General features: G+C 47.0%; 1 protein-coding gene and 1 long non-coding RNA gene across 3 annotated transcripts; one reads left to right on the top strand and one right to left on the bottom strand.

Moving 5' to 3' along the window:
- The first annotated feature begins 962 nt into the window (after positions 1-962).
- Positions 963-24938, top strand: GGT5 (gamma-glutamyltransferase 5). 2 transcript variants are annotated; one of them, XM_072880447.1, is made up of 12 exons: positions 963-1262; positions 13339-13469; positions 15117-15206; positions 16345-16534; positions 17118-17275; positions 17711-17860; positions 18275-18408; positions 19023-19225; positions 19663-19754; positions 20557-20666; positions 21452-21559; positions 21790-24938. In XM_072880447.1, the coding sequence occupies exons 1-12, from the start codon at positions 1102-1104 to the stop codon at positions 21934-21936; spliced, it is 1674 nt and encodes a 557-aa protein (XP_072736548.1). In that variant the 5' UTR covers positions 963-1101; the 3' UTR covers positions 21937-24938. The 2 variants fall into 2 exon arrangements, with proteins under 2 accessions (XP_072736548.1, XP_072736549.1); XM_072880448.1 differs by lacking the exon at positions 963-1262 and adding an exon at positions 9456-9544.
- On the bottom strand, positions 3675-5114 carry LOC140660057 (uncharacterized). The gene is made up of 2 exons (XR_012045308.1): positions 4756-5114; positions 3675-4519 (listed from the first exon to the last, which is right to left on the bottom strand). It is a non-coding gene; the product is annotated as an uncharacterized lncRNA (long non-coding RNA).
- Positions 24939-25549: the final 611 nt, after the last annotated feature.

Below are 25549 nucleotides of genomic sequence, written 5' to 3'. Positions count from 1 at the left end.
CATTTCTTGAGTTATGATACATGAAATAGTATTACTTAGCTATGAGATAAAGTTTAGTGGGTGCAAGTTCAAAGTCTGTACCGAAATACAGGTGCAAATCTGCACAGGTGAATTCCCTTTCTCCCAAATCTAGCTGGAAAAGGATCACAGATAACATCTTTTAGAAAGACAGCAGGCAGGTGTGGAACTGTATCTTTAACTTTTTAAGTGCAAGGGGAACTGTGTAATTAAGAGGCTCTTAAAGAGCTAGCTGGGGCCAGTTGCACTGCGTACCAATTCATGCTGCTGATCACTGCTCTGTTAGGAATCAGGTCAGGTCTTATTTAGCAGCCGTTCACTTCCTGGGTGCTGTGGCTGCTGACGGATACAGGCTGGACCCCAGAGCTTTTAGCTCTAATGTTTTGCAGAAGTGCAGAGGCATACTGTTTTATTCAAAGTATTCTGTTATGCTCTTTTACAGAAGATGTATGGTGTGGACACCAGCAAGATTTAATGATGAAAACAGTAAATAAGCAAGATTATAATAAACTATAAGGTAAAGTAAGAGTAAATATGAAGGTTCCAGCTTTGTATTTTGTATTTAGCTTTTACTTCTTTGACTAGTCTTACAGAAAGAAAATACCCCAAGTTGGGAATGTAGGATTGACATTGTAGTTTTCCCAGTGATTCACCATGTAGGCTGCCTTGTTTGGTAATTTGCTCTATGTGGCAAGAATGTGAAGACAGGGAGGCTGTGTGAAGCCAATAAACAGTGTAGAGATTTCACTTTGAAGTGCTCCAGCAGTGAATGCGTTAAATGTTTTCATCAGAGACTTTAAAAAAAAAAAAAAAGTCATATGGTGGATATGCCAGAAAAAGTTTACTTTATAAAAGAGAGTGAAAAGCCTCTCACACAAAAGAGAGCAGGAAGGAGTTCACTGTTTCCTTTTTAGCAGCTTTTAATCTTAAAAATAATGTAATCCTCAGTCACAGGGGGCAGAGGCCACTTCAGTGAGACCTCCCAAAACTGCCGGGATCCTCTACTTCCACCGTGAGCAAAGCAGGCGCCTTCGCAAAGGGAATAAAAGCCTCCCAGCTGCCTCCGGCGGTGTAGGAATAGACATGTCTACGGGGAAGATCTGTTGTCTGGTGCTGCTGACCCTAGGGGTGCTGGCGGTGGTTGTTGCGCTCGTGGTCATCCTGACTCAACCCAAGTGCGGTCCTCAGCGCTACCTGCATGGTGCCGTGGCTGCTGACACCGAGACCTGCTCTGTCATCGGCCGGTATGTGCACGCACCTCTCGGTTTTTCAGGTTACATGTCGCGTATGTCGTGGACTCGGACTGACAGACAGGTACACGTACTAACTACAGGAGTGAGCTGTGTTTCTGCCCCATCCCTGCTTCTGGGTCTGAGCAGCAATGCTGCTCTCTGGGTGCTCTCCATCAGCAGTAGAGCAGCTCAGAGAGCAGATGACGCCCTGCCTCTGCAGTTGATGCTTATTTTAATTATCCAATGTCACGAAAATTTGCAGCTCTGCAAATCCTTGGCCTTTTGGAAGGTACAAATATTTATAGTATACAAATGTAAAGTTGTTTCTAAGTGAGGAAACAGGAAATTAACTGCTTACTCCATTGTGGTAAGTCTGTCAGGTAAGTGGCTTAGAAATAAATTAAGGAAGAAGTGAGAGGAGCTAGCAGAGAGCTGCAGCTGGGCTTCAGCAGTGGCAAGGAAAGCAGGCAGGCTGAGAGGGTAAGGGGGACTGGGCATCCCAGCCTTGAGGGTGTCTGTTTCTGGACTGAAGCCTGCAGCAGGTGTGTCTGCTATGAAGAAAGACACTCTGTACTGTAAAGCAAGAGCAGATTTAATTGAAATTCAGCCAAGAAAGTATAAGTACAAAAGACATACTTACATCACTTGGAAGGAAAGATGTAGGTTTAAAAAATTCTCTAGCTGCCCAGGTTGTAACACTTCAGTTTGTGTAACAACTTCTCTCTCAAACATTTTGACTCTTATGTTATTATTTTACTATTACTGTTACTTCAATTCTTAAATGCTTGCATACGTGAAAGTAGAAGGATGGAACTTCACAAGCTACATGTGATGCTGGATGCTCCAGCAATGGGTGCTGGAGCTGTGTGCTCTACCTTGTGGCTGGAGGAGTGAGATAAGATGTCGTGCCATTACACCATGCTTGCCATGTCACACGTGTGGTTCTTGCAATGAAGTGCTGACACAGCATTTGTGAGTAGTTGGAGAAAATGTACTATGGCTGTATATATGTCAAGGAATGAGATGGGTTGGTTTTTTTTTAATGCTAAGCCACAGGTTAGTTCTTCAGAAGGTAGAAGACATATCTTTTAAATCAGCATTAATAGAAATAGAGGAAAATACATTATTGGATTACCCAAAGAATCTGCTGGGAAAACCAGAGCACTTGTTTTGCAGCTATTGTAATTTTTAACTTGAAGTAGTGTAGAATCAGGTGGAAGGCACTGAAGTGAGAGCCACAGAAATCTGTGATCAAATTGACAATGAAAAGCTTTGGCTAGCTGGCTACTGCTGCTGGGCTGCCATCTGTTTCCTTCCCTTCTCTTCAGAAGAAGCTCCAACTGCTTCCATAGTCTCAACCATTGCTGTAGCTGCGCCTCCAGCGCACTTGCTGACAAGGTCTATGGTGTCCCTCCAGTCTGACAGACCCCCTTAGATTTCCTGCAAATAGTTTGCCAATGATCCCCACAAAATTCTGCCCTTGCTCCAACTTCCCATCACACATTTTTACCCCTTTTCCCCAGTCTGGGGCAGCTGCTCATCATGTCCTGCTGCTCCAAAGGTATCAGCTCTCTCCTCCAGCCCTGCCAAGCCCCCTGGATCTCCCCAGCCAAGACTATTCTCCTCCTTCACCTTGACTCTACACCGCGCACCCTCTGCCTGGTGGTTAGCTCTACTCCCCTACTGCTGCATGCTGTCTGCTGCTTTTCCCAGTATCCTTCGCCTCCAGCCATTCTTGGAAACCTTTGTGCTCATTTCATGCTGTTCTTATACTTGGAAAGAACCAAACTCCTCTGTTGTTCTCCCAGCTTGAGCTATCTGCTCATGTTCTTGCAATAGCTCACAATAAAACTGTTTATAAAAATGTTAATCTGCAACAGAGCTTGTGATCAGAAGCTTTGTATAACATTTGCCCTTTTCTTTGTCATTGTCCTATTTCTCTCTTTGTCCCCACTGGCTCACAGTGGTAGCTTGTAAGGAAGGAACAATTTTTTCTTTGGGAGAAGCTTACTGCATGCTCTGCACTGCATGTGATCTTGTTCATTTTCCCCCAAACATATCTGTGCTGTTATATCTCTATGTAACATTTTAGATCTTAGCTATTAGCATGTGATATTCACAACTAAATTAATTCTCATAGCAGTCTGGGAAGTGAGAAAATGATGTTATCTCATTGATACAAATAAGGAAGTCTAGCATGGCAATTATATTGTGTGGGTGCCACAGCAGAGTCGCTTTGATCAGGGTCTCTGCCTTTCGGAGCAACCTGCGCTGCTTGGGGTACATCTCTTACTGACCTCCTGTGTGACCGTGTGTCATGGTTTAACCCCAGCCGGCAACCAAGCAACACCCAGCTGCTCGCTCACCCCGCCCGGGTGGGAGGGGGGAGAGAATCAGAAGAGTAAAAGTGAGAAAACTCGTGGGTTGAGATAAAGACAGTTTAATAGGGAAAGCAAAAGCCACTCACGCAAACAAAGCAAAACAAGGAATTCATTCACTCCTTCCCATCAGCAGGCAGGTGTTCAGCCATCTCCAGGAAAGCAGGGCTCCATCACATGTAACAGTGACTTGGGAAGACAAATGCCATCATTCCGAATGTCCCCCCCTTCCTTCTTCTTCCCCCAGCTTTATATGCTGAGCATGACGCCATATGGTATGGAATAGCCCTTTGGTCAGTTGGGGTCAGCTGTCCCAGCCGTGTTCCCTCCCAACTTCTTGTGCCCCCCCAGCCTACTCACTGGTGGGGTGGGGTGAGGAGCAGAAAAGGCCTTGACACTGTGTAGGCACTGCTCAGCAGTAACGAAAACATCCTTGTGTTATCATCAACACTGTTTTCAGCACAAATCCAAAACATAGCCCCATAGTAGCTACTGTGAAGAAAATTAACTCTATCCCAGCCAAAACCAGGACATTCTTCACCCCTTATTCCATACCTTTTACGTCATGCTCAGGTCCCACACTATCCAATACATCCTCATTAACCACCACTCCCCTTCCCATCCTTTGATGTAATACACAGATAGATAGCATTCCCTTAGTCTATGGACCACCCCTGTGAAATGTCCATAAAAATGCTGATGAAATGTCTACAGATGTCCACAAAACGTCCACTGAGTTCAGGGCTCCATCTGTTATGGTGGTCACTCAGGACAGCAGAGGTGGTGTGTTGCGTGGAGTTACTGGGCACCAAAGCCAGCTCAGGTCGGGTCACTGCTGCACTTGCACTGCTTCTTGTAAGGCCTCTCCTCCATTGGTTCAGGTGGTTCCTGCTATAGTAATTCCCATTACATGCAACTCAAATCCCGGGTTACAACAATTTAAAGGTATTTCCATTAAAATCTCCACCCCTGGTCCCTTTGGACCAGACCATAGGGTTTAACATTGCAATGAACTCCTCCCCTTGCCCCTGCTCTGGCTTGGACTTATCCACAGACTGTGGGCCCTTAGGGGTGTACCTGCTCCAAGTGGAGCGTTCTCTATGAGCCACAGTCTCTCCAGGGTATACCTGCTGCCGCATAGACTTATCCACAGCCACCGTCGCTTTGAGGTGCACCTGCTCCAGCGTGGCCTTCTCCATGGGCCACAATGCCTTCAGAGATATACCTGCTCCAGCATGGCCTTACCCACAGCCACAGTCCCTTCAGAAGTAAACCTGCTCCAACAGGGCCTTACCCCTCCAGGGGCATAGCTGCTCTGTCATGGGCTTATCCATGGCCACACGCTTTGAGGTGTTCCAGCATGACCTCATGCACAGCCACAGGTGCTTTGAGGTGTACCTTCTCCAGCGTGTACTTATCCTTGGGCCACAATCCCTTCAGAGGTATACCTGCTGTGGCACAGACATAACCATGGCCACAGATGTTGCAAGATATACCTGCTCTGGCATGGGCTTATCCATGGACACAGATGCTTTGGGGTATCCTGCTCCTGCGTGGACTCATCCACAGGTCACAGTCCCTTTGACTTGAGTTCACACTGCAGTTCCAGCCTGTCCAGTACAGCAGCACAGAAGCAGCAGCGATGCCCTGGCCGTCTGCCAGCCCAGGCACATGGCCATTGCTGTTATCAACATGTTCCCAGGCACAGCAGAGTAAGATGATAAGCAGTACAGCAGCACAGCAAGCAGCAAAAGCAAAAAGCAGCCACTAACGAGCACTAGACTCTAATATACAGTAAGGCAAGCAAGTCCCATGGCAAGCACAGGAGCCTGTCAATTAATAGCTAAACAGCAATAACAGCTATGAATTCGATTTAGCACATTCCAATCAAACCTGTTGTTATCTTGAACCCTTCGATGGTGTGAGAAGCAAAAAAGGCCTTGACTCTGTGTAAGCACTGCTCATCAGTAACGAAAACATCCCTGTATTATCAACACTGTTTTCAACACAAATCCAAACATAGCCCCATACTAGCTACTATAAAGAAAATTAACTCCATCCCAACCAAAACCAGCACACTGTGCAGGGTGAGCACTTCCTCAAGCCTGACCGATGGTCTTGATGGGAGCACCAGGAGCTCAGGAGCACACAGTGGCCTCCTGCATAATCTTTGCTGAACAAGATTTTAGCATCAAATAGGAATTTTGTCACAGCCACAGCAATAAAATCCAATTTCTCAGAGTAGTCTTAGCCATTAGGCCCTGATGTTCCCACCTGCGAGCTGCCAGTTCATTTGCCACTTAGCTTCAGCAGCAAAGTGAGAGTTGGGGAAAGCCAAGCATCCCTTGATGCACAACCCCAACTCCTTCCCAGACACTGCCCAGCCAGTCAACTGAGTTTTTTTGAGATTACAGCAATGCTGTTGACTTTTGCTGTTCAAAAATAATTAAACTCCCAAAATCATGAGACTTAGGAGAGAGGAAACAAGAAGAAATAATTATTCTTGGGTTTTTCTTTTTCTTACTAAGTACTGTATTTAGGTCTTAACTCTTTTTCTGCAGTTATGCAAACATTTGCATATTTTTACACTGGCTGTTTGGACTTGGAATATTGTAACGAGTTGAGTTAGGCAAGTAATCATGAATGGCGAGATTCCTAATGGCACAAGAGCTGGGACCTGTACTGCTGCTCCCAAGTCCCTCCTGGGCCCTTTGCTACCCGTGCTGCCACTGCCTCTCTTCTGCCTAATTGCTGCCTCACCCCCAGCTCTGTGTCTGCTCCTTCCCCCATGTACCCATCTCCCTGTGCTGGTGTTTGAGCCTGTGCAGTCGCTACTTCTGTTCTTCTCATCCGACCAACACAACACCACCACCTGCCCCGCTCCCAAATTGCTCAGCCTTATGGGCCTTCTTCTGCCCTGATCCTGCCTCCACAGCTCAGCCACCTCACTCCTCTCCCATCTCCTCTGTGTTTGAGGCAGGACATGGCCACTTTCCTTGCTCATGGTCCAGCCTGGGGAGCACAGAGTACTAAGGACAATAATTTCCTTGGTTTTTCCGTGCCCCAAAGCCATGGCTGTTACTAGATGCAATTTTTTCAAGGAAGCTGTGCTTAGCCTCTGCAGCTCAGGGTTGGAACAGGTTTATTTCCACTATCATTGCTTAGAAATCACAGGAGAATTAATCTGCCAAAACTGGTTCATTCATTGATGACCACACACATATGCATTTTTGTATATAAGAAAATAAATTTAAAAAAAATATATGCTCAATATGATCAACATTTTTAATGATTGGTTTTGGTTTTTTTTCCCCCAAAGCAAACAACTTGGCCAAATTAGAGTGAATTGTTTGAACTGGAGGCAGACTACATCTTTGGCTTTGTACTTGCACACAGCAGAGCCTCCTAACAAATTTCCTAGAGGAGTTTAAAACAAGTAAAATAAGGCAAAACAACAAATTTCCTCAGTCTAATTTTTTGGTACTTGCTGAATGCTTTTAGTGGAAACATACTAAAAGGAAAAGAGCGACCTCCACAGCACCATGGGAAAAAAATTAGGCTTGGTGGCTTGGGTATGGCAGAGCTACAATCAAATGAAAACCACATGTTGTAATTGAATGTGTCAGACTGCCTGCCTGCCCCGCGGGTGAGAGCAGGAGTCATTGCAACCAGTCCCTAAAGGCACACCACAGAGACGTTCAAGAGTGCCTGTTTGTCCCTGCTCTCCCCCACTGACCCGCTCTCTGCTGGGACCCTGGGCTGCCCCCCCACAGCCACCCCTTTCATCCTGCAATTCCCCCCGAGCTCCCAGGAACCCATGCAGGGGATGCTCGGAGAACCTCCAGCGCAGGGTGGGCATGAAACCAATCGCACTGTCTGGCACCTGAAGTCTTGGAAGCTAAAAGCAGCACCTAATCTCTGACCTACTTATAAATTTTTTTCTTTAATTAAAAAATCTTGTTTCCTTTTAAAAAAAAAAGAAGAAACCCAAACCACATGCTCTGTGAGTTGCCATTAGCAGTAATGAAATTCCTGGGGCATTACATGATACTGTGTCGGTTTAAGATGCCGCTGTTTAAGACAGTCTTTGTGTGCTCCTAATAGAACTTTTAATTGAACTTATTGAGAATAACTGATCCTCTTGCCTGAAGAGCAATCTTGTCTTTTAACAAGTGGGTTGTGGAAAAAAACCTCAGGGCCCTTGTGTTTCCCTCACTGATAGTTCAGCTGTGAAGGAAAGGTCAGCGAAGAAACCGTGTAGCTCTGTAATTTGTTAGTACAAGCAGGAGACGGGGGACAGACTCACAGCCCCTGTTTGCTGCTCTTTTTCTTCAGTTGTGCTCAGCTGTGCTCAGGCGTGGGTTTTCCAGCTCTGGAGGAGGTGTTTGTATATTCCAGGGCTATGTAAGGTTGGACTTTCTGAAATCTTCATGCAACTCTTTGGCTCCCTGCAGAAAGTGACCTACCTCAGCAAGCCTCCAGCATGTCATCAGCCTTGCTGGCAGGTCCTGTGCTAGACTTGCTTTCAGCCATCAGTGCCCAGATCTCAGTGGTGAACGAGGTCAGGTCTTTTGCTGTAAATGGGTTTACTACTGGAGATTGGGGACTGAAAGCAACATTGTGCAGCTGTCTGGTCCAGACAGGGGTCCTGTGCTGGAAGAAAACTTGTCCCTGAATGAAGCAAAACACTTTGATGAAGAGGGATGGGAGGCTAAAAGGAGAGTCAGAGCTGTTTTTAACCCAAGGATGTGGATTTGGTACCAAAGTCCACCTCAGTAATTTGTCCTCATGTCAGGAAGCCGTGAGGTGACAGGAGGTGATTGCCCTGGCAGTGAGCGGTACCCAAACCCACCTCCACCTCCAGCTCTGAGCCACTTGTTCCCTCCTGGCAATGGAAGAGGCTTTTTCCATCAGCCTTGCTGCAGCGAGGCGAGCTGACCTGACCTGGCCCAGCAGCCATCTCTGATCCCACTTCTCCAGTGTAGCCTAGCGTAAACCCTGGGAACTGGCTTGTTCTGAAATGAACACCCGCCTAGGGGACAGGGTGGTGGGGAGGGTGAGAATTTAACAGTCAGAAAATGTCTGTGGTCCTGGGAAGCTCAGTTCTAGGCAGAGAATCTGCTGCAAAAATCCTTTTCAGTGATGGCCCAGCAGCATTTCTGAAGAATGTTTATATCCCAAAGGATTTGCCCTCCCTTCTTCTTGTATTTTAACAGTTTTAAATTGGGCAACTGACTCTTTTTTACAGAAACAGCTGTTGCTTTTGCTCTTCATAAATCTTAAGCAGGCAGCTCCTATATAACGTGTGGTCTCCTCCCACCCCCCAGCTTTCTTTAGCAGAAAAAAAAAATCAATATAATTTAATACCTTAGCATTTCCAGTGTATTTTAAATGGCTTCAGGGATCCTGCTAGCTAGCACAGAATGGCAGACTTGGTCTGCAGTCTAGCACAGCCCATCTTTGCTGTGAGGATTGTGTGAGCAAAGTGCCATCGTTCACCCTCCCTGGGAAGGTGAATCCCTGTTTTGCTGCTGCTGGAGTGGGACGTGATTGTTAAGATCCTCTTCTGCTCCTGACTTTAAGGAAACTCCATTAATGGCCAAACCCTAAAGCTGCAACTAAGTGGCAGGAAGGATATAGGACAAAACATGTTGTTATCAGATCTTGTCAGCTGTAGCACTAAGATGTCCCTAGAGAGACCTGATAAGGTACACTTTGGGGGGGGAGGGGGTGGTCATGTGTCTCTCCAGGGTTTTGCATTATAATTAAGCTAGTTGTAGCAGTGATCCATATAAAGGGAGCAACCTAATGGGACAGGGTGTACTCTGCCAGTCTAGCTAGATGAGAAAGACATAATGGCTCTAAATTCCCTAGGCATCACTTCCAAGGAAGTGGCAGGGCTCTGGTTGAAAGCAGGTAAGCCAGGCATGGGGAGCTGAGTGTGATATACCAAGAGCCAGCTCAGAGACTGTTTTTTGTCGTGTTTCAGTCCCCAGAGAGGCTGGGGGAAAAAGTTGTCGAGATGGGGGCCAGTCTGCAGATAGCATAGAATGGCTGTGGGCCCTGGACCCTGCGCTGACGATGGGGGATATGTATCAGGCCTCCTTTGAGCAAAGCAGCTCAAAAGAAATCTCATTAATAACCCTGATCAGGATTTGGTTTTACCCTTGCTGGGTTCAGTTGTTTCTGAGCTTGAGCTAAAAGCCTGACTGTAAGGCTTGCTTTTCCTTAGCTACCACTGTGCCTGTCCTGTGTCATGGGACACCTCTTGTGCTGGGGTTCAAGTGAAAAACTTGGCTGGCACATGCACCCCCCCCACAGAGCCAGGGAAGCAACATCAGTGTGGTGTGTGAGCCCTCCAAGATGTGTTTGTGAGACTTGGGGCTGGGAGTGTTCCTGCCACGCTGGGAAGAGCCAAGATAATGCCTAGTTTTGGGGAGAAATCTCAGCTCCCCTTCCCCCTAACCACTGTCCCCCAAAGAAGCAGCAGGCAAAGGATCATGCCCAGCATCACACAGCCCATCCCATACTGAGATGGTCTCCAATGCTGCACGCTGTGCTAGTGGATGTGAAGCCTTAGCTCTCCATCCCATGGTGCTCACTGAAAGGCAGCAGGCAACTGGAAAGCCCTCTTTCCCTTGAGCAAGAAACAGGTTTGTCTATGTGTTGTTAGATGTGGTATTTGCCACCAGAGGTGACAGTTGCCACCAATATAGACACAGTAGACAGGAATGGAAAGCACTTTTGGATTAGCTGGAAATTCTGTTTTTCTTGTCATCTTGTTTATGTTGCAAATTTGTTTTGCGTTATACTTCTTCGTATTAATGAGGGCTAGTGACCAAGGACAAACCAAAACATGCTTTGCTTTTCTGTGAAAAGGTGTCCCTGTGTTGGCTGCTGGTGTTTTTTTTTTCTTTTTCTCCATATTGCATTAACACCAAAGAGTTGCAGACAGGAATCAGGGCATCAGTGTGCTAGGCACAGAGCAGGAACAATAAAGACTGTCTCTGGCTTTCCTGGCTTCCTGAGGCGTGCACAATGTCAGTGTCTTGGGCATGACCCATCTGAAAACTATGGGGTGGACTAGCAGGCTGGAGTAATCAGGGCCCATAAATAAGCACTTGACCTGCCTGGGCCATGCCAGGCAGGATGTGTCCATCCTGGCAGCGCTGCTGAAGTCCTCTCCACTGGCCAGTGACTGTCTTCCTCCTGCTTGTTCCTTGATGCTCTCAGGAAATCTGTGTCCCTTTTGCCAATGGCAGTAACAGTCCAGGTCTCAGCTCCCTGGAGAAGTTTGCTGCTCTCTTTAGCAGTCAGATGATACACCTTTTCTGCTGAGACTGAGACCTCATTTGTCCTCCCTGATCTCAGTGGGAGCCAAGGGCACAGCTGCAAACTGGAGTTTACATGGCTTGTGTTATCCTGGCTCTACGTCTAACTGGGAGTGTTGGAGGGAGGGAGCATGGATAAGGTCATGCTAAGAAACTCTCAGGTTTGTATGCTTTGTGCATATGGTACTACATTCGTGGTAGTTAAAGGGTATTTAGCCCAAATGTTGCTTTTATAAACAAGTACTTGGGAACACCGAAAGATCTTAGCATCATCCAGAAACAGGCCGTCTAGGTGTACAAATATTAAATTAATAAATTGATTAACTGTGGTCACCCTTTAGAGCATGCTAAGGTAATGCAGTTCCAGTGCAGAGCATGCTGGCTTGGTGCAGATCAGTGGCGGGGGGAACAGCTCATGTTTTGGAGCAGGTAGATGACCATCACCAGATGACACAAGAAGGGACAAGGATCTTCGTCAGAGAGTGCTCCTCCAGGCACAAGTGTTTTTGGGGACATGGTGAGGGATGTATGGCACTGGCTTCAGAAGGAGAGTGGCAGGAGGGTCCCTGGACAAAAGGTAGTGCAAGATGTGCAACCACTTACACAACTGTGAATGTGGCTGGGAAGCTGGGTGAGGCTCTGGTGCTTTTCGGGCTTTGGGAAAATGACAGAAATGTGTGTGATTTTCCATGTTAAGGTCTTAATGCATTGCACTGAAATGAATACCATACAGTCTCAAAGTTTCTTTTTAAAATTGTTTTTCACTGCAGATTATCTCAGAACCATGGTTCTCCCTGGCACCAGGCTTTGTACATGTTCTGCCTCATAGCCCATAATCCCGGGGCTCTGAGGAGCACTGTCCCAGGCCAGTGTAGTGGTCCTTCTCCCCTCCTTCCCCAACTTTCTAACATGCTTCCTGGGCCTTCTACAGGGCTAACTCAGTTTCTTATGAAGCCCTCATGTCCTTCCCTTCTATTGTTAGCAATTAAAAAGCTTCAGTTTCAGAAAAACACCACCCAGGGACATCTGTGTGGTGAGAGTCTTAACCCTGCTGCAAGGAGATGAATGGGCGAGCCTGAGCCTCAGTCTCCATTTTCAGAGCTACAGCCAGGGAGCAGCTTGCTGCTAGGATGCTAAAAGCCATGCAGACCCCAAACAGAAAGCCCGGTGGTTCCCTACCGTTTCTTTTCTCCCCACTTGTCCACATGCCATTTCCTTACAGGCAGTGGTTCCAAAGGCAGTTACAGAAACAAAGGAAAGCCACAATCACTGTGCCTGCTGGCAGCATCCTGTTCCCAGCCCCAGCAGGTCCCAGCCACATCAACAGATGTAAAATAAACAGCAGTGCCTATATGTGCTCTGTGTTCTTATCGCAGCCTCTGGCAGCAGTTGCTCTCCAATTAGTGAACTATTCCACTTTCCTTTCTGGCTTTGCCTTATCTAAGCAATACCCCAACCCAGTCAGAAACCTTCCTAGCAAATACCAGTGCTGGCTACTGGAATGCTGTGCAAAGAAACCCCACCCCACCGTGTTTCCACTGCAAGGAAAAGATTTTTTTTTACAGCTGTGCTTGAAGGAAGCCTTTGTTGAGACACGTTTCTCATTGCTGTCAATAGCATGAAGCTGTCTTAATGCCAGTGTATTCTTTGGTGTGGCTGTGCCTAGGTAGAAACAGTTGAGGGGTTTTTTTTCCTGTTTGATATTTTTGTTTGTTTGATTGATTTTTTTGCCTTTGGAGATACAGGGAGGAAGTGGGATTTTTGCGCTAATATCACATAAGCCCAGGAAGGCACATTGTAGGAGCAATGAAGTAAAGCCTGAATCTTGTGCTAATTGACGTGTTAAGTCTCAGGAGTTTGCTTCACATGGACCCATCATTCTTGCTTCAGTGTCCCTGTCCTGTTGATCAGCATATGCCTTTTTATTGGGAATGGTAGGTGGGCCACTAGAAAGCAGTTGTTTTGTTCGCAGCATGTGGAAAGCTCTCTCCTCTGCCAAGAGCATCCTCCTCCACACTTGGGAGCTCCTTGCTGTCCCTTTTTGTCAACAGCATTTGTGAGCAGCTGCAGTTCTCTCTGTCCCATCACTCTTTGCCCAGAGGAAGACCAGACACGCACAGGTCTGGCCCCTGGCTGCTCTTTCCTCCTGCAGACTCTCTCGTCTTTCCCACTAATTTTTCTTTCTCGCTCCCACAAAGGAAGGCGCCTTTCTGTGCTCTCACACCCCACAGTGCTGCTAATAGCTTTCTCCAACTGCTAGCTGCTCTCGTCAAGCTGGGGCTGCCTTGCAAGTGCCCCAGGGAGACATTTTCATGTGGTTCCTCCATTCTGTCATCCCTGGATTTTAACATTGTCTTTTTTCCTCCCTTTCCACCACAGGGACATCCTGAAAAGTGGAGGCACAGCTGTGGATGCTGCCATTGCTGGCTTGATCTGCACCTCGGTGATGAACCCTCAGAGTTCGGGCCTGGGTGGTGGGGTCATATTTACCATCTATAATGCCAGCACAGGTATGGGCCAGCCCTAGCCTCTCCATGGTGCCCTGTCTCCCTGCAGACACCCAGCTGCCATGGAGAAGTCAGAATCCTTCATGTTCTCTCAGAGCAATTTTTTGAATATAAAAGCTGCATCCTCTGATTAGAAACCATGCTTCTGCCCTTAACCCAAAGCATCCGTTACAGGGAATGCATCTTTTCACATGTGGGGGTGGGAGGAAGGAGCTTTGGATTTAAAATGAACTGACTTTGCCTCTCCTTTCCCCTCCAAAGCAATCCCAAATTATATTTCAAAGTCACATAGCTGACAGTGCAGCAAGGTGTGAGCGGTGCTGTCTGAGCTGCTGCTGGGCTGCCACGGAGGCAGCTGGGAGCAGAGGCGTGTGTGCTGGCAAGGAGCGCAGTAATATGGGGCTGTTGTTGGCTCAGCCGAGCCCTTGGGCTGGGACTTCAGGGGCTCATCCTGCATCAGCAGCTCAGGCAGTGCCTGCCGACACGGGGGCAGCATCGCACGCTGCCCTCGCTGGCGTGGGTAGGACTCCCCAAAGCAGTGGTGAGACTTCCTGTCCCAGGAGATGCATCTTCCCTTCACAAATCTAAATCTAGCAAGGTTCAGGGCCTGCTGGGAAGCCCTTCTGTGTTTGGCTTAGCTCCTAGTGTTGTGTTCTTGCTTTTATGTTTTTAATGTTTTTTTTTTAACTGCCTTGGCTCCCAAAAGCCCCCAGAGCTTATAGATCTAAATAAAATCAACAATGAACGCAATAACAATATTGTAGTTTTAAAACCCCTGCCAAGTAGTCTCACAAGGTCACAAGTCTGGAAATGCTTGGGTATCTCTTATGCAATAGCATAATTTGGCAAAACACCTATATTTTTCTTTTTTCCCTTTTGGCAGAGCCATGTAACTTTGTCTCCTATCATCGGTCCTCTTCTGCTACCTGAATTATCCTGCTGCACAGAGGGGAACGTGGCCATGCACGGCTCAGGTGCTTGGTACACTAGGCAGCACTGTGGGGTCCTGCAGCACAGCTGGCTCTGGGGACTGTGACAGGAAAAGATAAATACAAGGCAGAGAAGGAGGCGAAATAATAGGCTAGACCTGAAATACGAGTGTATGCAAGTGGTCTTTTTTGTTTTGTTTTTCCTTTCAAGCTTCCTGATACATGGAGGGTCTTTCAGCATCACCATTCTGCTTACAAACATTGATGGACATGCCTCACCATCACTTGAAAAATGGCCCACCAAGGAGCACGAGGCTCATGTTGTGTCTCTGACATGTCCCACCTGTAGAGGAGGTGCAGGAACCTGCAAATCAGATGTGAAACAGCATGTCCCAGCCCATGTCCCAGGCCCAAGAGCCTTAGGGGGGAACCTTAACTGGCTGGAGACAGGCCTTGGCCTTGGCCTTGTACCTTCATTGCCTCTAGGTAGGCACTGCTTGGTTTGCTCTAAATAAAAGCACGGAGCAAACGACAGTGTGTGCCGACTGCAGCCTGACCCTGAAAGTGTGCCTGACATATTTGGCAAAAGGCTTCAGGGCAGTTCAGCACAGCGCCGCGGGCCCTGGGCTAGCAGCCTGTGCGGTGCTCACAGCTGGCTGAAGTGTGACGTTCACCTGCTTCACGAAGACAATGTTACGCATTTCCCCCTTCTCCTTTCTAGGAACAGTCGAGGTGATCAATGCCCGCGAGACAGTACCACGAGTGTTTCCGCACGATTTGTTGTCTGGCTGTGCTGCTGGTCTCCCCATTGGTAAGGACACAGACTGGGCCATGAGGGCTGTGTGCCCTCCTGGCATGCAGTGCACAAAGCTCAGGGTGGGGGAACTGAGGACCTTGCTGAATTTAGCTGAAGTTCTATTTAATTGCTTGTGCTCTTCCTGGATGGATTTTTGCAAAAGTAAGAAAAAATACTAGGTCCACAAAATTCCTGTTTCGTGGTAACATTGGCAACCTGACCAGTGAGGGGGTGGGGAGCAGAGCATGAGGAGAAATCACTACATAATTTCTCTCCATAGGAAGTCTGCATTTCAAGACCAGATTTACCAAAGCACTCATTTCCCAGCAGTTCTTACAGAGAAAAATAAAGTCAATAGCCGCTCAAACTTTCTGGAAATGAAAGAAATCAGTCCAGTGCACTTGCCCACATCCTTACACTGGGGAAGCAACGTGGCAGCATCAGGAGTTGAGTTGCTGGGCTCCAGCTTAGCTCAGCTACCACCTCACTCCCATCCGAGGAGGCTCCACGTCCATTTGCTGTTACTCGTTTGGCAACAGGCACTCTCACTTTAGCAGCACATCTTGGATCTCTCCACATTTGTTGCTGCATTCATTCTCCTTCCCTAGCACATTTTCTTTTGGGGCATGTCCTACTTCCTGGAGATGTTCTTATCCTTGGAAGAAGAGCCTGAAAATGAATCAGGAACAACTATGGTTGGAGGGGACAGTTGGAGGTCTCTGCTCCAACTCCTGCTCAAAGCAGAGTGATGTCAGAGTTAGCTCAGGCTGCTCGGGCCCTTGTCCTGTCACATTTTTTAACTTCTCCGAGGATGGAGAGTTTCACAGCTTCACTTGTTCTAGTGTTTGACCAGGCTCTGCATGACTGCTTTCTCTTATGTCCAGCTGCCATCTCCCTTGCTGCAACATGTGCCTGTTGCCTCTTGTGCTTTCACCAGGCGCCTCTGAGTCTGGCTCCAGCTTCTCTACACCCCCTCTATTAGGTAATGGAAGAAATATATGAACAGAAAAAGGAATGAAAAAAACCCCAAGCCTGCTTTTAGAAGCCTTAGTCCTGCCTGTACAAATCCATACTTCCATTGAAGTGCTTTCAGAGAGGTGGAACCCACAGGCCAATGACTTACTGGGTGTGACACTGCCGTTCTGCTCTTCAGGTTCCCGCTGGATTGCTGTACCAGGAGAACTTCGTGGGTATGAAGAAGCCCATAAGCGATATGGCCGCTTACCATGGAAAGCCCTATTTGAACCAACCATCAAGCTCCTTTCTGAGCCACTTGTCGTTTCCCCGGTTATGGACAAAATTATCAATCATCCAGCCTTCTCCAGCCCACGAAAAGGGCTGTGGTAAGACCCATGAATTAAATTGCAATGTGAGGACCACTGTTCCCTCAGCTTCAGACCCTTCCTCTGACATGCTGACATGGAGCGCAGGCTGCTGCTGCAGCTTCTGCTCAGTAAATACTTGCTATGGAGAGGGAGGGAATAACAGAAGTGTTTTTTTAAATTTTTTTTTTCTGTCAGCAACTTTTTTTTTTTTTATTTAGAGTGGCTTGGCACAGCAAAACTGTCTGCTAAGCACATGTGCTCATGAGGAGGAGCTGGCTGTATGTGGCCTGCCTCCATCTGTGTGGAAATCCTCCCCTGACAGCAGGGCCCTACAGCAGACACTTGTTTGGAGAAGCCCCGCTGACCTGAGCCAGGGTCAAAGTGTTAGGTCCCGTGGAAGAAACTTTGTCTGGGGAAAGAGTGGCTGGTGCTATGGGTAGCAATCGGCTGAGAACTTTTCTCCATGTAGACTGCAGTGTAGCACTGGCTTAGAAAGGATACAACATGCATAAACCAAATCAGCTTTGGGAAGGAAAAAGAGATTGGCCCTGTGGACAGAATAAGCACATGCTGTAAACTGATGGATGTTTTTCTTTAACAGCCCACTGATATGTGACGGTCAAAGGTTTTTGAAGCATGGAGAGACCTTCAGGTGGCCAGCGCTGCAGCAAACACTGAGAGCTGTAGCGGAAAATGGAGCTACAGCATTTTATGAGGGACAGATAGGAAAGGCCCTGGTGGAGGACATTAGGAAGGCTGGTAGGTAACAGCTATAGCTAATACTAATAGACAGGCCTTTTCCCAGCAATTGGCTAACAGTGAGTCAGTACCAGGGGAATGCCAACATGTGCCATTTGCTTGCACTTTGGGTGGTACCTGGCATGGGAAGGGGCCACCTTTCCCCAGTTCTTATAACTCAGGCCCAGAAGCAGGGCTGAGAGGCACCTACGGCTCTGGCATTCACCCATAGCGCTCATGCACTGGCCTGTCCAACTCCCTTAGCCTTTGTGATGTCCTCGGGTTTGGCAGTAGATGAGGACACATGAAGACATTGCTGTGCTTGGGTGGAAGAAATTTGGAGTATACAGGGATGGCTCTTTACAAGCTTTACCAAGGCTCCGATGTAGCCAGCCCATAGCACCTAGTAGAAATTAATGTGCTAATGCCAGCTACCCATCTGGTTTTCTGTTAAAGGGTCTGGTATCTCACTGGAGGACCTTCAGGCATACAAAGCAGAGGTGTCCTCAGCTCTGAACATTACCCTGAACAATCACACCACAATGTTTTCTCCTGGACCACCCATGGGAGGTGCTGTGCTCATGTTCATCCTCAAGATATTGGAAGGTAAATTCCTAAGGGAAAAGGGGCAGCAAGAGGTTTGCAAAGAGTGTTGCTCTAGAGCAGTAGAAAAGTAATGGGGAGAAATGAAGTTGACGAGCCAGAATGGGCCCCAAAGCAGCAGTGTGACCATGGTATGCAGCAGGATGATGAACTGGCTCATTCTTACAATGGGTCAGCATCACCATAGCTGCTGCAAAGGCCAAAGGATACCTGACTTTCCCAAGGCTTCAAGAGGAATTGAAGTCACAGTAGAAATTAGTACTTGGTTGTTTCTGTGCCCACATGCTGCTAAAGCATAGGGGAAACTTGATAATAACTGGGATGGGAAAAGGAGCTTCCTTTCAACTTTTGTTTTACAATTCTTGAAAAAAAATTGCCTTGGGTCTATTAACAAAATTATTTCATCCTGCTCCGCAGGGTATAAACTCCATGAAGCGTCACTGGCAACACCCAAGGAGAAGGTAGAAGCCTACCATCGCATCGCAGAGGCCCTAAAGTTTGGCAATATGCTGAAACCCCATATGAGTGACCCAGCCTTCTCTGAAGCTCAGGTGAGCTGGCATGGTGCACAAGGGCAGCCGCAGACACCCACAGCACTGGCAGCTTCTTCTACACTGCTGCTTGACAGAGAGGGAGCAGGGAAGTCCCTTTCCTGTTTTTTTTTTTTAAATCTGCATTGTCACCAACTCATTTTAACCTATGTGCTAAGCCCTCAAGCAGGCTACCTATTGCCCAGACTATCCTGCCTGCCAGCACAATGCTGCAGTACCAAGCGATGCTCTGACACCCTCCAGCTTTGCAGCCACAGAAGGAACAAAAATACTTAGAACTGCTAGTCAAGAGCAATGCCGCTCAGTTGGCCAGGGCAGAGGCAGGATTAGGCCATTTACTTTGACTGCAGTTTCTGTTCAGCTGTAGGCTGGCGCTCACTTGCCTGATAATGGACGTGCACACGCCCATGCCAATGCTGAGGTGTCTCAATACTGAGCTTGTTTTACTTGCTGTGATGCAAGTGGCCTGGGGATTCAGGCTGGGGCTGAATGCTGCCAATACAGGTCCCCAAGCTCTGAGTATTGGGGCTGAATCCCCCAGGCTTCCTTGTGTCTAAAGAAAGACATGCTTGTGCTTTGGTGACACAAGCGCAGTTTCCTTGCTGTGATTGCAGGTGACTGTGCGCACCATGCTATCTGACAAGATTGCTGAGCTTGCCAGAAGCCGAATAGATGACCGTGGTGACCATCCACTCAACCATTACAACTTGTTGGAGTCCATCTACAATGACAGATACAAAAGTAAGGGCACAAGCCACATCTCTGTGCTCGCTGCAGATGGCAGTGCCGTGTCCGCCACCAGCACCATCAACTACCCGTGAGTAGCCAAGGGGCTGGTAATTGAGTCACATAGGCCATGTATCAGGCTCACAGGGTACCTGCAAGGGCTGTTTACCAGAAATGCAAACCCCTTGGGCTTCACAGATTTAGGCAGTCTCTTACTCATGAATGCCTTTTGCATGTGACAGCAAAGGTCTTTGAGCATCAGCCCAAAGGAACATCACAGTTCACGAAGATGTAACAACTTGCTGAGCTCTGCTGAGTTTCTGTGAGTTGGGCAAATCCCCACTTCCACTACTAACAGGGAGCTTATCTCTCGCTCCAGCACAGCAGCACAAACACCTTTTGGACACCCTGGCTGGGGCGGTTGCAGGCTGGGAGAAGACAGTGGTAACCCACAGGGTGCCACGTTCAGTTAATGTCATCCACAACAGAGAGCACTGATCACTGAAAGGCTACTTCTTTCCCCTGCAGGTTTGGCTCCTTTGTGTATTCTAACCAAACCGGGATCATTTTAAATAACGAACTCGCTGATTTCTGCATAGCAAACAGAAGTATTAAACCAGGTGAGCATTCTCATCCTCAAAATAGAACACAAGGCCAGGAGATGGATATGCAGGCCACATACTGGGCAGGGACTGTCTGTAAACTGCAGGTACTCTTTCCTTTCCTAGGTCTGGATGAGAGCAAGTTTGTTTCAGACTAAGAGAGGATAAAGCCCTGTACTGTGTCTTGTCTACTCACATTTGCCCTTGCATGGAAACATGGGAGTTTTGGTTGCTGGCTGGGGAAATCAGAGATTTAAAAAAAAAAAAAAAAGCTGAAGCTGATCATTGCTTGATGGGGAGGGAAGAAGTGAAGAAACTAGTACTAAGACAAGCTTGCTGACTTTTTAGGCTCATCTATGAAAAAGTATATAGTTGCATGCACAATCAAATCAGTAATGCTGTAAGTTCTGTAACAGAGCAGTGTTGATGCAGAGACATTGCTTTGTGAAATAAGCTATCCCTGATGCAATCTCCCTTGGGTCTGCCATGAGAGAGGACATCAGTACTGCAATGGCAGTTTTGCCACTAATGGTTCCTCAGCTAGGTTGAATGAGCTGCAGCAAGTCCTGAATGCTTGTAGGATGTCCTGCACCAAGAGATGCTTCTTATTTAGCCTGTGCCATAAAGGTCCAGTTTCTTGTGAGATGGGGTCTCAGCACAAAGCAGCTAGTTTTCTGGAAGACTTGAGCTTCTTGAGGAATGAGCAGCAGCTTGGTTTTCCATGGGGAATGCAAGAAGGGTGAGGTAGATAAACTTATGTGTCCCTCCAACCCCCTTGACAGCTACATGGGAGGAGTAATACTCTCTGCCTCTGCTCTAGGAGAGAAGCCTCCCTCAGCAATGGTGCCTTCCATTCTCATCTCCAAGACAGGAGACATGCTGGTGATTGGAGGAGCAGGCGGGGCCTGGATTATCAGTGCTACTGCTATGGTGAGTGAACAGGTACTGCACAGTAACACCTTCCACTGAGCAAGGGGAGCATACACTGTCCTGAACAAAAGGAATTACTTTGCTGCTGCTAGTACAGCTATGTGGAAGGCAGCAGTGAAGAGGGCCTGCTGCACACTCAGTCTATCCTCACCTTCTTGCCTCTGGCATTTCTATGGCAAGTGCCAGCTGCCTCTCTCAATTCTTTTTTGAAATGGAAGAAGTTAGAATAATCAAATAGCAAGTTAAAGAAGATATTAGGAAGAGAGGTATTGCCCAAAACCTTGGGGCCCCAAAAATAAACTGGTAAGTTATGTGGTGGAAAGAACAAGAAAAACAGAAAACCACCACCACACATATACAGAGAGTAACAAATCTTAACGAAAAAGAGCTTGCCGAGGCATGAAGTCTAACAAACATCTTGTTCAGCAATCAAGAAATAAAACCAGATAAGGCCACAAGAGGAAAAAGAGGACTTTTTTTCTTCATCTTTCTTCAACTGGAGAGAAGCATGGGAAGGAGTCCATGCTAGGACCTGGTCTGAAAACAGAAAGAAAAACTGTCAATAGAAAGATAAGATCCATCAGTAGCTATTGAATTCAAGGACACCATTCACCATTCTGGGAAGTATCATTATGTGCTCACCCTGTTCTTATACTTGCCCGGAGCATCTGGTATTGGTCACCATGAAGACAGGAGACTAGGCTAGTAGGACTTCTGATCTGACTCAGTGCAGCCTCTCTTACAGTCCATCTCCTGTCAGTCAGTGTGGATTTGTTTCATTGCAGGCAATTATAAACAAGCTGTGGTTTGGCTACGACTTGGAACATGCCATTTCAGCTCCCATCATGCATACTGACCGTGACAATATCCTGTTTGAGGAACATTTCAGTGAGGTGAGCGGCCTTGCTTGGATCTTCTTGTCTTCTCCGTTTGGTGAGAAGGAGATTGCTTCTGTAACTCTCCTGAATATTCTGTATTTTGCTTCTAGCTAACCTCCTTCTTGCTTAAATATCACTTTCTCAACCTGACCCCACATATACATCCTTCATTTTCACACCTGGCAACGCTAGGACCTCAGGCCCCTGCCCCATTCACTCCATTTCCTCTTCTCTCCCCACTACAGGAGGTTAGGAGTGGCCTGCTGGGAAGAGGACATAAAGAACAGAAAGCTAAAATTGCAATGAATGTTGTGCAGGGAATTTCCAAGGAAGGAAAATGCATCTCTGCTTACTCTGATAAAAGGAAGCTGGGGAAGTCAGCTGGATATTAGCATGAAATGCCATCACAACTCACAAAACCACAGGAGATAACTAGATTCAGAAAATGCTTTGGCTTGGACATGCCAATATTGCCTGTTCCCATCAGGATGCCTGCTAGGGTATGGGCAAAACTTGTGATTGCACCTAATTCCACTAGACTGCAAGTCACCCTCAGGCAATACAAGGAGAAGTCAGCCAGCTTTGTTTAGAGCTACGCCCTCCATTACTTATGTGATATATGGAAAAACATTTCTTGAGCACATCGGCTATTCAGTATAAGAGAATACAAAGTGGTAAAGGAAAACTGGGCGAACACCCACTGGGAACACTGTGAAATGACCCAGCTGTATCTTCCATTCCTGCTGGAGAAAGCTTATTATTACTGGGGCTCAGCGATGTGAAATAAGTAACTATGTTGGTTATGAGGATTGCAATAAGTGTATATATGGTCAGGATTTTAAAATCTTAAGCATCCAGACTTAGAGGGTGCGTTTGGAAGGGGAAGAGAGCAAAACTCCACACTCTCCCTTCTTGGTTTTCCCATCCAAAGAAACCCTACTTTTCCCAAAGGTGGCACATGAAATTGGCACATCATAGCACAAGTCTGCTGCCCTACTACTGTCTGCCTTGGGGATGCAAAGGACTCCACAAGCTCAGAGTAACTGCGCCGAAGTTTCCTTCAACCCTGCACGCTGGTGGCTTCGAGAATAAGCCTCCCATGGGGTGATGTGAATTCCCTGCTTCTGGGATGGACAGGCTTCTGCATACCTCCCTGGGGGCACCTCTCCCTGTGGCGAGAGGAGTCCCAATCTGTGCCACAGTTCTCCCTCCTCAATGCCTGCAGAAGATAAGTCATTTGGGAAAGCAGGTGAGGATTGCAGAGGAAGAGCTGTTGGTTTTGGAAGCTTTATGACTTTCTTCAAAACGCAAAGGATACATGATCAGAAGACTTCACTTGTAGCCATGAGCTCAGGCAAACACCAGGACTGCTGAGAAGTGATGCAGCACTATCAGACATTAGCAGAATACTTTTCTCCCATAGCCTAAGGACATGCTCCAACTCCCTGTTTACCACAACTGGTCTCTAGTGTTCCCTTAAGATCACACAAGGAGGAAATTGTAGGACAACTTAAGAACTATTGCAGAGAGAAAACTTCTGGAGGAGAGACCTGAACTCATGCACCTGGACGCAAAAGGTCTTTTGCAGTTACTCCATAACCTTGCCCTGCTCAAAATGGCCAAGAGAATCAAACATTTAAGAAAAAAAAAACAAAACCAACTCAAAATCCCCAAAGCTCTTCTCAAATACCCAGGGGCAAGTTCCCATGATCCCCAACAACTCCATTTTCTGAACACTCATGAGCTATACTTCCCTATGGGCACAGACAGTATTGTGTGTGTGTTTCTGAAAGTGAAGCCAAACTAGAGTAAGGCACTAGCAGAGCCCTCCCCTTCGCATGTTAGTTCTTACCTCACACACAGCCTGTGGTACACCTAGTACACAAAAAAATAAAATCCCTCTGTAAACACCATAACAAGTATTTGAACACACGCTATTAAAAAAACAAACCAAAAGGAGGCCATCCACACACACCCTTGCAAACAAGGCCAGATAGGTTTTAAGTCTACATTCTTGCCCATGAAGCCTGCCCGATAAAGCCATCGACTTGTTGAAATCTCAGCCTTCACTTACATTTTAATGATGGTCTGAGTGAAGCTGACTAGACCCAGGTGTGTTTTCCTTCAGAAATTGTACACTAAGGACTATAGTATGACCGCAGCTGTATCAGAGCCTAATGAAAAAGTATTCCTAAGTTACCAGATCATAACCGCAAGCACTTAATCACACATCTGGAAGACAAGTTACTTATGTATAGAGCCAGCTCTGTGCACTGCTCCCCTCCCCACTTCCTCCTCCAGGTGGAATTTATGTTAAAGCCCCTAGTTCAGGAAGGACTACTGGTTTCTCCATCAGAGCTGCTTACTCAAGCCGTAGAAGTGGCACAGCACCCTGTTAGACAGCATCACAGTACTGATGAATGTGAATAGAGAAAGGGAATAGGTCTAAAGTTTGAGGTGGGGCAGTATTTATGGCCATTTGGAAGGGGTTACATTGGGATTTTTGGTAGTCGTATTCAATCTTCATAATTTGCTGAAGTTTTCTACTTTCATTTACTCCCTTACCTCAGCTACCAGTTCCTGGGTGCATTGCTTCTAGTGTCAGAAATAACACCCCAACTGCAGAGTTGTCACAGGGGAAGCACTTACGGGCACCAGACACCATCTGCAGCCCACATTTCAGGACCAGATGGACTAGTTAGACCAGATGCTGGCTTGAGCAAGATCTGTAGTTATTTCTAGCTAGCCCAACTGAGCTTAGAGTTTACAAAAGGCAACTGAGAATGGCACTGGCTGGAGACAGGGAGAGCAGTTCTTACTTCCCTATTAGGCTTCAGGGCAGGCTTCAGCAGTGCCTTGGGCCGTACTCCATCAGGTTTCGCTAGCAGAAAAACCAAGTCACCAAGTAACTAAGCCTCCAATTACCTTCACTTCTGACATACCTTAGGGTAAAGCACACCTCAGTAATCCAGCCTATCACCTTTCCAGTGCAGTAGTATCACAGCTACTTCCCACCACGAAGACATGGGAATATTATCTGTAGTCTGTAGTCCAGCACTCACTGCAATTTAACTACTCTGCTACTAACATTGAAACTGAGCCAATTAAGCAGTTTTAAAACCCATCACAGCTTTAATTTGCAAGACAGAAAGGAATGAGAGTGCAGATCTCTCGCTGCGGCAGAGACTTCCAGTCCTGTAGTCCTCACTAGCAAAACCTCTGGCGAAGCTGAGGGATTGTACCTCCCTTAGCACCTCTGCTCTTGCCCTGCCACCTCCTCCCAGCTGCTGAAATTTGCTTGGGTCAAGAGCCTCCCAGTTTGGTCTCTCCCCATTCATGCTCATGCCAACAGGAAAACATTATTTATGTACTTAGCTTACACAGACTTTTAAAGCATCACTGTACAGAGGCTGCTCTATTTTCTAATGAAGTCTTTAAATTATATTTTTAATAAAGTGTTTTTAAACCTGTCTGGGAATTTCTCTTCTAAAACTGTTGCCTAGCCTAACACACAAGCAGTTGCTTGAGAAAGGACTTTCATGCAAGTGTTTCCAGCAGTAACAGTTGTTCATTCTGGAGACTCAGTATGCCACTGGAGAAACTGAAGAACTGTGCAGAAGTCTGCATATGCCACTTGTCTCTCACAGCTTGGTTTTGGCACTTTTCTGTAGCCCTTCCAGAGGCTGGACGGTTGCCAAGAGAAAACTGTGGTAACATTAGGCTGAAGAACAGGGGAAAAGAGATGAACCCCCCAGTTCATGATCTAGATTGCCTTTTAACCGTAAAGCTCCCTTTCAAATCAGCTGGAATCGGTCACAGCAACATGTCCTGTTCTCCAGACCCTGCATCGTGTCAGACAGCTTACACTAAGACATTATGTCTCTGCTCAGAAGCAGAGGGGGGAGGTGGTTGCATTCAAAGGGGTGGGACACAAGCAGGAAGAAGTCTTTTCTTGTAGCTGAAACATTCAGACAAGCAGCATGGCCTGCAGTGTACAATCAGGAG

Source organism: Ciconia boyciana, chromosome 15 (assembly GCF_034638445.1).
Source record: "Ciconia boyciana chromosome 15, ASM3463844v1, whole genome shotgun sequence".
NCBI classification, from domain to species: Eukaryota; Metazoa; Chordata; class Aves; order Ciconiiformes; family Ciconiidae; genus Ciconia; species Ciconia boyciana.
The sequence above is the reverse complement of the archived record's forward strand: the minus strand, read 5'-3'. Positions and strand labels throughout refer to the sequence as shown.